The following is a 15,242-nucleotide window of genomic DNA, read 5'->3' on the forward strand; positions in this document are numbered from 1 at the left end:
ATCGACATGAAATTTGTCTTAATTTTGCCATTGAAATTTGTCCCAGTGTAGAAGATGGTGCTGTCCTGTCTCCATATCCTCAGCCATTCTTCCCATTGCCCAGGATGGAGCAGCTTCACACAGAGAAAAGTGTGGCTCTCTTACCACTGTTCACACAAAGCAAATATTCCTTCGGAAATATAATTGGCAAATCATCTCTTCTTTTCCTGAAAGACTGACTGGAATTTTGTCATGTGTCCCTTTATTGTCTAAATTCATTGAAACCTCAGGTCTCCAATGCCTTTTTGCTCTTTGATACAGCTGTTGATGATACAGCTGTGACAGTCTTCCCAAGAGCTGAAGAACATTCCTCTTCTGAAGCTTCTTCCCAGAGCCCTTTGAAGGAGCAACAGGTTCCTCAGAGTTTCTTGATGTCTTCTCTTCTCATTGCAGAGGGTTGAAAGATCAATTCTCTTCAGCCTTCTCGTTTGATTCAGTCTTTCATTGAAAAGCCTTTGTAGTCCCTGCGGTTCAGTCCTTCTGAAATCTGCACTCCGATTCCCAGCTCTGCTGACAGCGATGCTGATAAAATGTTGTCCTATTCTGCAGATGCTGATGTCCTACCAGATGCAGATGAAAACCCTCATGTCTCCAAGCGATCTTCCCTAAGCGCTGAGAATACTGATGGACTTTGAATGCCCCAGCACTGAGACTGAGGGAGGGGGAGAGTGGGAGTTGGATTTGAGTAGAATCAGGAATTGTGAAAAGGGAGTTACAGAAATGCAATGTAAAGAGTGAAAGAGGAAGCTGGAATATTCTGCACCTGATCGTGACAGGTATGCTCAGTGGCAAGATCAGAGAAAGCCCTAGTCATGTTTCCTGACAACGTAAATCCAGGATGTGATTGGCCCCTCTGCCAGCCAACGGTGGGCCTTGTTTCCCGCCGTCGAACATTGGGAACTTCATTTTAATAAATTTGCATCTTATTATTGTGGCCAAATGCAGGATTTACTGAGGCGTGTGTCTCTGTGCTGGTGGAGGGTGTGGCTGAGTGCTGGGATGGGTCTTCAATACTGGTTCCTGCGGATTCCTCTTCCATGGTGTCCTCAGGGCTTGAGTCGGGTTCCTGGCTCGTGGACCCTCTCAGCTGCTTCGCAGATGTACCAGCGAAAGCAAGGAAAGATCATTAGTGCATGGCAGGGACTGCGGAGCAGGGGAAGTGACTCACAGCATGGTTGTCTGATGGATGTTGCACTTGTGGATCCTCACTTGGTTGAGCCCTGCTGACCTCACCGACAACAGAGGAATGTGCAAGGTCATTGATAGCCAGCTGGATGGCTCTATTTTCGAAGTCTGTGAGGACCTTGATATCGGGTATTGCTCCACCAGTCTGCAACCTCTCCCTTTTGTTCTGTGCCAGCTTGTCCTGCATGAATGCAGATGGAGAGGGTGTAAGCAGGACGCCTGTCAGGCCAGATGAGAAGGATGCCTGGCATGTGTGGGCGGTGAGTGGTGCCATGGATGGGATGAGGACATGATCTGGAGGGCAGGTGAAGGTGTGTATGACCAAGTGAATGGTGATGTCCCTTGAACTGGCAGTGAGTGACACCCCTGTGAAGGTTTGATGGGTTTGTGAGTGTGTGAGTTTTTCTTTATTCATTCAAGGGATGTGGGCTCCGCTGGCTAGATCAGCATTTATTGCCCAACCCTAGTTGCCCTTGAGAAGGTGGTGGTGAGCTGCCTTCTTGAACCGCTGCAGTCCCTGTGGTGTAGGTACATCCACAGTGCAGTTAGGGAGGAAGTTCCAGGATTTTGACCCAGCAACAGTGAAGGAACGGCGATATATTTCCAAGACAGGATGGTGAGTGACTTGGAGGGGAACTTCCAGGTGGTGGTGTTCACATGTATCTGCTGCCCTTGTCCTTCTAGATGGCAGTGGTCATGGGTTTGGAAGGTGCTGTCTAAGGAGCCTTGGTGAGTTGCTGCAGTGCATCTTGTAGATGGTACACACTGCAGCTACTGTGCGTCGGTGGTGGAGGGAGTGAATGTTTGTGGGTGTGGTGCCAATCAAGTGGCTGCTTTGCCCTGGAGAGTGATGAGAAGAATGACTTACCCTGGAAGAATGGAGGAGACCATTCATCCCTTTTGGGCACTGGGTGGCTGTCCTCTTTTGCAGGCTGTTGACACTGATCACCGTTGGCACCACCTCCCAAGCTGGATTGGTGACTTTGCTTGCTGGTCCTCATCCAGAGTGGGATAGAGGACATCAAGGTGGGCATCCATGACATCCAATAGGTGCTCAAGGGAGTTGTTGCTAAATTCGAAGGCAGCAAGATTCCTCCCTGTGGCAGCCATGACTTTCCAGCAGATTTCGATCCCTCTGTGCAGGGGCCCCCTTTAAATATGGCGTCCGGATAACTGAAGGTCTGAGGTCATGGCGAGGCAGGTGGACCAAAGGAAGCCCCACCATCTTTCCTATGTGAAACCCGCCCAATTCACATCCTTTCACCTGATGTGAAAGCCTCTGCATTTTTCAACAAAGTGCCGCACAAGATGGTGGGAAAAGCTGCCATTGCCATCGTCAGGTCAAACACCGCTTTCCCCACCTGGTATTGGACTTTGCCGATTTCTGTGGTGATTCAGCCCATAATTTCATCCTGTTGTTAAAACATAGGATAATATATTTGGGGGTGGTGTAGTATAAAGGTTTAACAGAAGGGGTATTTTCATGTCTGATGTTGACAATGGTGTACCACAGGCACTAGCAACTCATGTGTTAGACTCTCAAGAAAGTTGCAATCATGCCTTCGAGCCAAGTGCTTACTCTGTAACCTGGTAAAAGTAGTGATGCTGTGCAAGTGTTAAGCAGATACCAGTGAATGTCTATAACCTGTCTAAGAATCAAGTCCCACATCTAGATGCAAGGCAGAAGGACCCAATCTCAGAATTCTCTCTATTAATTTAATGCCTGCATTGTTTTAAAAAGAGCACAGTGTAGTATGAAAATGTTAAATCTTCAAAAAGGAACATTGTCACTTAATTTGGACTTTTTGTACAAATTTCCAAAAATCTTATTGAATAATTTTCTACTTGAGTTTACAAAATTTTACACAAGTGAAGTTTGACTTTGAAAAACCTGTACCTGGCTTTATTTTACATTCCTATGCTGTGGGTTACATTTCTGGCGCAGGTTGAAACCCAAATTTATTCACATACCTTAGTTCTGAAAGTGATGCAATGGCTCCTGACTCAAAAGCAAACAGCAGCTTCTGTGGTCCATTCTTGACTCTGAATTGTGTTTGGTGATGCACTTCTGACCTTGAATTTTCCAGCTGTTTATTTGTTGCTTGTGAATGTTGTGGAAGGGAGGAGGTGAGCTGATGGCTGTGTGGTGATTTTTACAGCATGGGTTTATTTGGAAACAAAACTTTAAATGGTGAAAATTTAGTGTTGACTGTACTTTCTGAGATTACAGTACGATGCACCTGTAGTTCAGAAGAAAGTAGTTTCCTCTGAGTTGAGTTACAGACAGGAGGGAGATTAATTTGAAAAGCCTCGATTTCTCCACTCACTAGCCGTCCGTAAACAGAAAGGTGTTTCTGATTTTTGATTTCCCCCTTTATAAGTGATGGCGTATTTTCCCCAGGCCTTCAGCTTGGAGTGATCCAATCCTCCATTAATAACCCCACAGCAAACTCGAGATAAGGTAAAATAAGAAGGTTGGTTTATTTTATACACAGAAAACGTGGGAAGGGGCTTTGCAACACCAGGCCTTTTTGCACTCATACAATGAAGGAGGGATAAGGAAAAGAAAAGGGTACAGGGCAAGATCACAATAAAAATGAGTTATGTTTACATGTGAGTCAAGAATCCAGTGTTGAAAAGTACAGTGGCATATTCCTTCAGAGGTTAACAGCCTGAAACTGTTGCAGGGTGATCTGTCTTTTCAGAGGCGAGGATTTCCACAATGGGAGAAGGCATATAGAGATGAATTAGTCTTGAAGGCACAGATACAGGAGTTAGCATGTTCTAGTAGTTTGCAGTGTAGATAAAGGCCAGGCACTTTACCTGGACAGAACTCTTTCTGCTGCAATCTGTTGGATGATAAAATGGTAGACTGCCTTGGTTCAGTTCCACACAGCAATATTACAGGTTCTGGCAGCTTGGGAGGCCATGTGGCATATGTCCCAATTCTTCTCCTGGGTATTTAATATCGAGGTGTTTAATAGAAGAGTCAGGGTTACTTTTGCCCTTTGCAGCTCCATTGGCTGGAGCTCTCTGCCTTCAAAATGTAAAAAGTCTTGGTGCATTTCTTTGGAAATTGATTGTCGGCAGTCACAAACGGCATTAACATCTCTCTGAAGATAATAAGGTCCCTGCTGGTTTCTGAAGGTTAGAAATTCCTCTGGTATGAGTCATGGCTCATCAGGGTAAAGCCTTGACCATTTGTAAAATAAAAATAATAAGGGATTTTCTGGCCCTGCCACGGTGGTTTCCATTGCAGAGGATGTGACGTGGCAGCCAAAACTCTATTGGCTTCAGCGACAACGGTAAAACTCACCAGGACCAGAAGATCGTACAGACAGTCTTTTGGATAAGCCATCAAATGAAAGCCCAGTCTGACCTTTCAGGCGGATGCAAAGAAATCCAATGGAGCACATTTAAACAATGGCAGAGGAAATCGTGCCAGCGTCTCACTCATTATTTATCGCTCAACCAACATGAAGAAAACAGATTGACTGGTCAATGTGCTCTGCACAAACTGGCTATTGTGTTTACTACATTGCAACAGTAACTACAATTCGCAAGTACTTCATTGGCTGTAACACATTTAGGATGTCCTGATGTTGTGAAAGGAGGGCCAGAATATTGCTGTCTGTGTGCGGGGGTGGGTCCCTACACGCCAGTGCGTAAAATGACGCAAGATGACATCGGGCGTGCGTTCCGACATCATTGCGCATCATTTCGATATTGCGTTCAGCGGGCGTGCGTCAGAGGTGGCTGTGTGACCAGCCGAACTGTCAAAGGCCTATTAAAGCCATTAGGAAAGTAATTTTGCTCATTAACTGTGCTGCCTGTCTAACCTTAAGGTTGGCGGGCAGGCGAAGAGCCCAAGAGGCCTTCATTCCCACAGGCGGGATGAGGTTTCCTGAAGGTTTAATAAAATAATTAAATAATTTTTGCCAATTTCACAAACATTTCCTGGCTGATGTGACACTGTCACATGAGGGGACATGTTTAAACAATTTTTTAGATCATTTATTGAAAATTTTCATTATCAACGTAATCTCCCTGAGGTAGCTCCGTGCCTCAGGGAGATTGTGCTGAGCACCACCGGCCGTGCGTTACGCTGGGCGGGGCTTAATTGGCCCCGCCCATGTAAGATGGCAGCGCGTAGCCGATCACAGGCGGCAATCAGCTCCGCACCTCCCCCGTCCACGCCACTCCCGCCCACTCCCGCCCGACATTGGTAAGGTGCAGCCCGAGATTTACAAATACAGGTTATTTCATGGAGAACTCTTAAATCCTGCTATTCTCCTTCCATGTAATGTAAAAGTCAATTATTGCACATTGTCAGTTCAGTACGTGTTCTGTAAATTTCATACAGGTGGAGAGACTATGAAGGAAAAGAAACCCTGTCCATTCATTGCTTGCCACAGGCAGCTTCGAACAGCTTTTCTGTTTGTGTGACACTGCAAAATGTCAACAATTCCCTCCAAAATCTGATCCTTTGCATTTTTCTTTGCATGAAGAGTAATCAAACTGTGGAATGGGCTTTGAGGAAAAGTAATGAAGAAATCACTTGTATTTATACAGAGATTTCCACATTCACAGCATTCCGCAAAGTGCTATTTTAAAATGGAGATTCTGTTACAGGGTAAGGCAAGGTGGATATGAAATATTAAAATCTTTTAAGAAGCGATCAGATATAGCAATGTGAAACTTTAAGGCTTTCCTGTATGAATACACTAAGGATGTCCTTCTTCCTCTTTATTGATCTTGTGCAGTTGTGAAATACAATGAAACTGTGGGAGGAAATTCTCCATTAACTAACTGGAATATCAGTCGGGACAGATGATTCTCCCTGTCCCATCCACATGGTCACTGACAGACGGTGAACACAGATCCCCAGTGATAGAAAATTTGTAATTTCATAATGCCCCTTTGGAGCATCCCAACTTCCCCATTCAGCAGTGGGGAACCAATAACTTTGAGTTCAATTCCTCCTAAAGTCACCATATTTTTGGATTATCTGCCTGACAGGGCAAGTTACATTTCTCAGCATCTAAAGGGAAATCTGATAGGAAGCCTCGAACTCGATAAGCTAAGTGTCTGTTGCCAGTTCTTTTCCATAATTGAAAATGGCCAATTTAATTTTACCAAAAACATCATAGAAATACTTACACTGATATTTACAAACACACGACTCACTAACTTTGGGACTAAAACAAATTGGGGTATTTATAGATTTTACCTGTGTGTTCCAAAATTCCAACCTCCGAACCCTAAAAGTGTTTTCAGATTCTTATTTCTGTTAAGAAAAATTAGAGAAACCATGAGCGTCAGTATTACAGTGAATAAGGTAGGAGCACACTTCATCTACATTTAATTTCTCTACCTATATAAAGAATAAACATCAGTTATGTCAATGATCACTTGGTTACAGAATTCTTTAAATAAGCTAACTTGAGAATAATTGTAAATTGTAAAATGGATCTGAAATGTGTAACTAATGCCGCTCAGAGAGAATGATATGACTTACTCATCTTTCAGGTCATTAAAGCTCTTGTACATAGGTTCATCTGCCCATTGAGAGATGTCGTCTGAGGTATTGGCATGGGAATAAATAAGGTGGGTGCACAGGCAAGGGTCAATATTTTCTGGGTAGAACATAATATCATTAAATCTGTATGGGGACCATTCTAAGTAGTAGCAAAGCAGTGTGTAGGAGGAGACTGAAATGCAAAGAAAGTATTGTAGTTATTTGAAATATTAAAGATAATAAAGGTGACAAAACTGAAAAAAAGAAACACACAACAAACCTTCCTGAATCCTTGGGCATAATGGGAATAAACATTTGCTGGGGTACTAAGGGCATTTTTACTTTTGTTCACAGGGAAACTTTTGCATTTATCTTCAAAGTAAATTGTTTGTCTTCAATGCTCCTGTCAGAGATTTACGCACAATAAGAGAATTTGGGTTTACATCTCCCACAACCTTTTGTTACTTAATATTAATTTGCATGTTTTAATTTGCACTGACGATAAATATTTACACCCCCCCCCAACATCCCCACCCTTATTTAGAGGAACCTGAACAACTGACAGAAACTGGAAAATCTGTTCCCACCTTGCAGGATGGGAGGTGTAAATCCCAGGAGCTGATGGCTAAGAAAACAACCATGTTTGGAAACTGGAAAAGTCACCTGGGCTGTATAAACCTGTCATCCTAATCTGCAAAGATTCTTACCATATCACTCAATCTCCTCTCCCAATACACACGTTTAGGCTGGGATTTTCCATGCCTGTTGGCTTCGGGCGTGTTCATTCAGTGGCGTGAGCGGACAATCTGGTGCGATTCATGATCGTCTGCTCAGCCTGCCAAGTGTGGGCCGCGTAACCAGCCATCGGACGTTGGGAACCTCATTGTAATATAGCAGCATATGGTTATTAGGCCTGTCCACCAGGATCGTCCACCTTGCTGGATCGTCCGTCCACGTCGGCAGGAAAACACGCCGGCTTAGAACACATCTTGACAACCGTCACCAGCAGATGTGGGGATTTACCTGCCAGGGCTTGGCGCACTACGTGGATATCCAAGGAGCAGAAGATGCTGGAGCCTGGCATCAATGGCACACTGGAGGAACGTCCATGCCATGCTGGGTGGGTTCTCCTGAACATGGCTCCACAGCGAAACAGCTCATTGATGTTGGTCAGCCACCATTGATGCACACAACGGATGATGGTCGAGGGGGTGGGAGAGGAAGGGCTAGAATCAGCTGGGAGAGGAAGAAGTGTCAGGATGGGGGAAGGTTGGGAGAGTGGGAATGCAGTTGTCAGGATGGGCTGAGGTCAGGAGGGGGGAATGAAAGTATCAGGAGAAAGGTTGGCGGGAGGGAGGGAGAATAGGAGGAGGGCGGCAAGCGGAGAAGACGGCAACTGGGGAGGTAGGCTTAAGGGTGGTGGAAGGTGCAAGGGAAGGAGTGCGGAGATGGGAGGGCATCTAGGCGAGGATGGGGTGCAGGGAGGGATGCCCAGGAGGAGGAAGGGGTGGGGAGAGGGGAGAGTGTCCAGGGGGAGGAAGGGATGGGGAGAGGGGAGTGTGTCCAGGGGGAGGAAGAGGTGGGGGGGAAGGGAGAGTGTCCAGGTGGAGGAAGGGGTGGGGAGAGTGTCCAGGGGTAGGAAGGGGTGTGGGGAGGGGAGAGTGTCCAGGCGGAGGAAGGGGTGGGGAGAGGGGAGAGTGTCCAGGGGGAGGAAGGGGTGGGGGGGGAGGGGAGAGTGTCCAGGGGGAGGAAGGGGTGGGGAGAGGGGAGAGGGTCCAGGGGGAGGAAGGGGTGGGGGGAGGGGAGAGTGTCCAGGGGGAGGAAGGGGTGGGGAGAGGGGAGAGGGTCCAGGGGGAGGAAGGGGTGGGGGGAGGGGAGAGTGTCCAGGGGGAGGAAGGGGTGTGGAAAAAGGAGGGAGTAAGGGTGAGGGATGAAGTGAGACTGGAGGAAGATGTAAGTTTAGAAGAAGGAGTGCGGAGGGTGGAGGGAGTAAGGGTGGTGGAAGAGGCAAGGGTGGATGAAGGAGTAGGGAAGAGGGGGCAGGAGGGGTTCTGGGGGTGGGGGGGAGGGGTTCTGGGGGGAATGGGTGTGGATGGGGTGGGTATGTACAGGTGAATGTGCATGGGAGGGGTCAGATAGGTCCATGTCTGCCTCCTGAGGAGTGAACTAAGTGTGGGTGTGGTATGGAGGAAGAGTGAGACTGACCGAAGGCAGAGTGAGGCGGTAAGGTGAGAGGGTGAGGGTGTGATGGTAGCGATAGAGGGGACGGCGAGGGTGGTTGGTGGTGAGTCAGATGCAAACCCAGACCCTGGGGGTGGGAAGGAGGAGGTCGGGGAGGCTAATGTGGATGGGGGTGGGGTTTTGGGAAGGAAGGGAATGTGCAAGTTCACCTGGACATCCCCGAAGGAAAGGGGTTGTGGCTTGAAAGGTCACGGAGGGGAGGTGGAAGGTGATGTCGGGAGCGACAGTAAAACCTAATTCGCACCATGCTCTCTAAATCAAAAGTGAAATGAGAGTCATGGTGGGCGAGATCAGATGCTGCACGGGAGTGTGATCAATGGGTGGGTGGAGATGTCGGTCAGTTCAGATGGACAACTGAAAGCAAACCCCTCCAGGCAGCATTCATAATGCTCGGGACATTAAGGCCAGTTCTCACACGAGCCTCCTAAAGGTCCTGCCCCACATAGGCTTTTCCCCTCAGAATCACTCGTGGGCGGACTGCACCCTCTGTGGTGACAGGTCTCCGGTTGCTTATTTCCAGCTCTCCACTGGAGGAACAGCCCTCTTGGCTGCAGGTGAGGACATGAATGGAGCTGAAGGACTGGCTGGCTGAGGGTATCAGTCCCTTGGCAGAGCTCCCTGTGAACCAAAGTAGAGAGAATTAGTGCATGGCAGCAGAGTCAAAAGCAGGAGAGAGAGCACTCACAGTTGTGTTGAGGGAGGGGGTGATGTGGTGCAGGATCATCAGGTGTTGCTTCAAGCTTACCATCGCCGCGGGCAGGGTCCACATCCTCACCACTCAGCACGATGGCACACTCCTCAAAATGTGCCATTCCACCCCTGGTCTGGGACCTCTCCCTACTTATGTGAACAGGCTTCTCCTGCATTAAAACAGATGGAGAGAGTGTGAGCAGGACACATGGCACTGCCTGGAACGTTTGTCTGGTGAGTGGCGCTATGGACAGGAATGAAGATGTGAGCTCGAGAGGATATGAGCCTGATGGAGATGGGAGGGTGTGTGTGAGAATTAATGGTGTTGTCCCTTGAGGTGTGAGATCCCTGTGGATGTGTGATGGGTTTGTGAGTGTCAGTTGAGGGTGATGAGGAGAGTGAGTTACCCTGGCGGAACGGATGAGGGCATTAGCGCTGACCACTGCTGCCCCTCCTGTGGCAAAAGTGGAGGTAGAGGACACCCAGACCCCCACGGCATCCAAAAGACATTCCAGTGATACGTTGCTAAACCTGGAGGCCGCAGTCTCCTTGCCTTTCGTGGACATCTTCCCTACAGCAGTTGTGGGCTGGTAACACTGAGATATGGTGCGTGCGGCTGATTCAAATATGGTGCCTGGTGTGGTGAAGCATCGAGGTGATGGCGTGGCAGGCGAATGAGAGCCTGATCACCATTGAAGCGGCGTGTTTCCTGGGAATGCATAAATAATATCGCAGGTTTGGAACGATACAGCGTGAAAACGCACCTGGTGGGCTAAACACCGCTTTACCTGAGCGCTAGCTCACTTAGTGCAAATCTGGGACGATTCCGCCCTTAATTGTGACTTGAATCTTCTTACTGCATCCACTTCAATGGATTTTCTTGGTCATTTATTTCACACTTTGATTATGTTTTGGGTGGGAAAGTCCTGTGAGAGTTCTCTTCTTCCCAGAAACCTCCTTCATTTAAATTTGTGTTTTCTACAACTTGAAACTTTCATTCTCATGAACGATTTGCTGAGATTAATGTTGCCACTCTTGTCAAAACTTGAAAATTTCAATTTGACTGAAGAAAGCTAATCAGATTTCTAGAGACAGTCTCTCCATGGCCTTGAATTGTGAAAGGCCTGAATCATCTTCATTGTTCCTGCTTATTCCCTTTCAAATCTCCTTGCATTATTTTGTGTGTAAATAAACTTAAGTATTATTAACTATTTCTTATCACCTTATGATCTTAAACCAACCAATCTGGCAGATTATCTCCTGGACACATCTTACAAGGTTCTAACAATAAAACAAGGAAGGACCTGCAGAAGCTGGAGAACCTCCTGGTCTGTCTCAGGCTGAATACTCCGCGCATGAAGCTGAGGAAGAAAACTATAGAAGCTCGTTTTGGAACTCTAATGAGACAATGTCAAATCTAAGCAGCTGAGGTTTGCTAAGAGCGGATGAATCAGATATGCTGAGGATGATTATTGAACTGCTCAGAGCACAAAGTAGTTCCAGTCTGGTCACTCACAGGATTTTGACAGGGTCGAGTGAAATAACTATGGGGAAGATTTTCTGCTTTGTGCACAATAGTGACTTGTTGCAAATTATGCCCAAATTTGTATTAATGTTACAAAATGTTGTTTTCCCCTCAAACCTCTGCTCAGAGTTATTTGCATATTACCAAATGCAAAGGGTATCAGGAACCAGCATAACTGAGCAGTGTTAAGATGTGACTTTTTTATTAAAGGCTTGAAAGAAATATTCCTTGACACATTTATGAATGGGAGGATTGTGGAGTTTGATTAATACAGCTTAAAAACAGTTTATTATTTTAAAATTTGTATTTTAATTATAGTGACAACCCACTACTTTATGATAAGCCTGTTATAAATTACTGAAAATGATTTGTATAAATATACTGAGCAACCTTCTAGTTATATTTGGGATGCAGTGGTCAATTTCCAAGTAAACGAAAAGGTATATATTCAAAAGGTTTAAACACTTCCTGATTATTGTCCCCACATACACAAAATGTTTGATTTTCCAAGGCTCCTCAAAGACTTGTCAACGAACACAACCCGTGAAAACTCCCAATGGTGATTATTTCATCCTGGGGGTGTGAGCATTATTGTGGCTTGGACTGGATTCTAGCACAATGTTCATTTACTCTGAATATAATTTGTGTGATTCATGTTCCATCATCTGTTACGCTGATTTTGGTTGAATTCCACAAATGAAAATGGTGTAACCAAGTGGAAACTCCAGGATATTAGCAAATCCCAGTCATCCGAGGTCTTAAAGTTGATATTCGGTCAATTTGTTTCACTGTTGCTGACAAGACTTAAGGGGGGATCTTCAGCTTTGGGTGATTGTATAAAACAAGTGATATTGATTCAGTCGCCTGTTATATAATCGCTCTTGATTTTCATTGATTTCAATTTTGGCTCAATATTGAAGTTAAATCTCTCTCCTGATTTTCATTCACTTCAATGTTTAAATCAAATTGAAATTCTCAAACTGACATGGTGGGATTTGACCTCACATTCAGCTGGAATTGTATCTAATAAAATACCCACCGCAAGCTGAATTTAACCTGAGCATCGGGGTTCTTGCTCAGCAGCTGTAGAACTGCTGAGAATCCAGCTTTGCTCCCATTTGGCAAGTTCCACTGGGATTAAGTGCCCATCAGGCACCTAATTAGCTGGTGTCGAGCCTTCCCCAGTACTTCGGAGTCCGGGTGCAGAAACCACCCCTGTCAAGAGCTGTCGGTCAATCAGTGACTGGCAACTCCCCCCGATTCATCAGCACCACATGGAACAGTGGCTACTGCCAGTACTGCACCCACCAGAGTTCAAGGGTTAAGGATGGACCACAGGTGAATATTGGCGGGATGGGCATTGCAGGAAGGTGATCGATGGCAGGCGAGTGAGGGGATGAGAAGAAAAGGCAGGGGCTAGTCTCAATGCATTCCCCCTTCCTAGTACAGGTCCCTCCATCAGGCACTGAGTGCCTTTGAACGAGGGAAACTTGTAGGTGCCCGCAAGCAACACCAACAGGGTTTGCTTTTCAGTTTCCCCACTTGGCAATGCCCCTGCCTGGCACTGTTTGAATACCAGTGATGGCAGCATCAAGCACTTAAGTGGGCTTTAATGAACCACTTCTAGGCCTCAATTGGAGTCCAGAGAGAAGACCTTCCACCAGCCTGCCACCTGGAGTTAATCAGATAGAGGCGGGGAGGTGGTGGGGACCCATCCCGCACACTCTGCCCCATTAAATTCCACCCACCCCAGCCTTCAAATTCTCCATTCGTCAGGGCATTAAACTCTGCCCTACAATACCATTCCCTGGACCAATGAAATCTATACTGTGATATCAACTAGAAATGAACAATGACTTACCCAGTGATATGTGCAGTAAGAAGACCAAACTCACTGAAATAAAAATAAATACACTTTTTAAATTTTTTAATCACATTTGGAAGAAAAATGTATTAACTACCAACAGAACTTTAGTGTTAAAGGATTCAGCACAAACCAAACCAAATTAATATTTTATTTTGATTATTCTCTGGTGTAAAAGTATATTCCAACATCACTGTCGTATGTTCATTGCTATTCTGTTTAATCCACTTCTATGTCGTTGATGGTGATTTCTTTTTCAGATAAATCAACTCCAGAACTGCAGCACATTGTGTGGGTCGACTGTGAGAGTCTAATTGATTTGGAAATATAAAAGTAATTGCTGAAAAGCGGGACATGTTACTGAGGTGTTTCATCTTGTATTTATTGGGACAAACACAAGAATGCCAAATTTCAAAAGATCACAACGATTTATACTACAGGAGGAAAAGGTGCTGATTGGTTGGCAAGTTGACACCGATTGGCTGAGGTGTTGCCATGGAGAAAGCAATGGGGAACTATCGGCTCCCTGAGCTCCAGGGTGATTGAAAAAAAGGCGCAAGGCTTGAAAATATTCCATTAGTTTGCAGGGAACAGGTACCTGCATTTGAATATATTTCGATTCTAGCAAGCGTTAATGAGTCACGTTACAAGCTGAGCTGATGATCTTAATTGGTTGTTAATGTCACTATTAGTGCAGTCAGGTTAGCTCAGAAAGTGCTGCCCAATCGGGGAATAATATCCAACAGTAGACACTTGGAGCAGAGTTTTCCAATCCTGCCCATGGCAGGTTTCATTGTTAGCGGGAGCGGAGAACCTAGCGGGAGCCAAAAAAAAGTGACTTCCCACTTGCATGAAAATAATTTGCAATTCTCCCAATGGTGGGTAAATGGCGGGTTGGTATCCCACTGACTGGTGACGTGAACACCATTTGCATTCATTACCATCTCATGAATGCTAAATAAATATGCCCCTCGCCGGAATTATGTGATGCCTTCCATTCTGGCATCACGCCACTGGGAAATCATGCCAGCCTGAATCACATTTGAAAAAGAGTGGTGTGCAGCAGTCAGACTTCACTTTGCTCGCAATGTTAAGATGAGTACAACATTCACAGTCGACCTGCACAGCACCGGTCTTGTTGCGACACCACGCTGCTGGGGGTGTGGTGTTGAACTGCCCCCAATGGGTGTATCCGTGGTCCTGAGGGACATGACTGTGCAGCAGGACTCAGGCAAGGCTGAACACTCAAACAGCGACCACCATTTCAACTGGGGGTGGGTCGGGGGAGGGGGGGTGGGGATGCAAAGCATAACAGACACACAGGGGCAAAGGGGCAGGGAGGCATTGCAAGGGGTTGGGGAGGAGGGGGAACCATGGCACGGAGGGGAGATCAAGGGGTGGGAAGCTGGACCCCAACAAGGGAGATTGAAACACTGACAAACAAAGGGCTGAAAGGGATACCACTGGTATGAATGAGGGGGGATGCACACAGACTCAGGGGTTTGTTAATGTGGCACACCAGGGATGGATCATACTGAGATTCATGATCTGGGGGAGGGTGGGAATGGAGAGGGTGTAGTGTTCAGTCATGAGGGCAATAGGGAACTCATTGAATGTCAAAATCCTTGGTCTGCAGCGAGCAGATCGGAGTCAGAGTGTAAAAACAGTCCTGGGAAACACAGTGTGGAGTGAGAGAGTGGAAACAGTGCTGTGTTGCGGACCATGTTACAGGGCTATGCATGGCACAGATGTTGTACTCCCTCTCCATGGAGGGCAATGGCTGTGTGCTCAATTGGGATGAAGCACAGCTTGGCGTGTGTTTTCGCAGTCCATGTCCATTGTCTTGTCTGGCTCTGTGCTGACCTCCAATGAGATGGTCATGATTCTGGGAGGCATCTGCAGCCTCTATCTGGGGAAAACAAAATAAAGGTGGAGGTCGGGGGTGGAGGCGTTCTCCTCTGTAGTTGACCGTGCACACAGCTTCTAGATGTGGAGGAATGAGGTACACATGGGTCACGGGCATGTCAACAGTGATGGGCTCGGGGGGAAGGGTTGGAATGTTGACCACAACAACTATGGGATCCAGTATTACTGGGGGAGGCTGGAAAATAACAGGAGGGAGTTCAACCTGCACATCGGGAGTTCCAGATAGATTTCTGGGTTTTCAGTCATTGAGAGGG

At 46.4% G+C, this 15,242-nt stretch overlaps 1 protein-coding gene across 1 annotated transcript in view; it reads right to left on the minus strand.

Moving 5' to 3' along the window:
• Nucleotides 1-15,242, minus strand: part of LOC144684049 (chitinase-3-like protein 1) — a 45,608-nt gene that overhangs the window by 12,476 nt on the left and 17,890 nt on the right. The window contains exons 3-4 of the mRNA XM_078547764.1: nt 6,743-6,935; nt 6,455-6,511 (exon numbers count right to left, since the gene is read on the minus strand). Coding sequence (XP_078403890.1) covers nt 6,455-6,511; nt 6,743-6,935 — 250 coding nt within the window. The remainder of the gene's footprint in view (nt 1-6,454; nt 6,512-6,742; nt 6,936-15,242) is intronic.

The sequence above is a fragment of the Cetorhinus maximus genome, chromosome 8 (assembly GCF_964194155.1).
Source record: "Cetorhinus maximus chromosome 8, sCetMax3.hap1.1, whole genome shotgun sequence".
NCBI classification, from domain to species: Eukaryota; Metazoa; Chordata; class Chondrichthyes; order Lamniformes; family Cetorhinidae; genus Cetorhinus; species Cetorhinus maximus.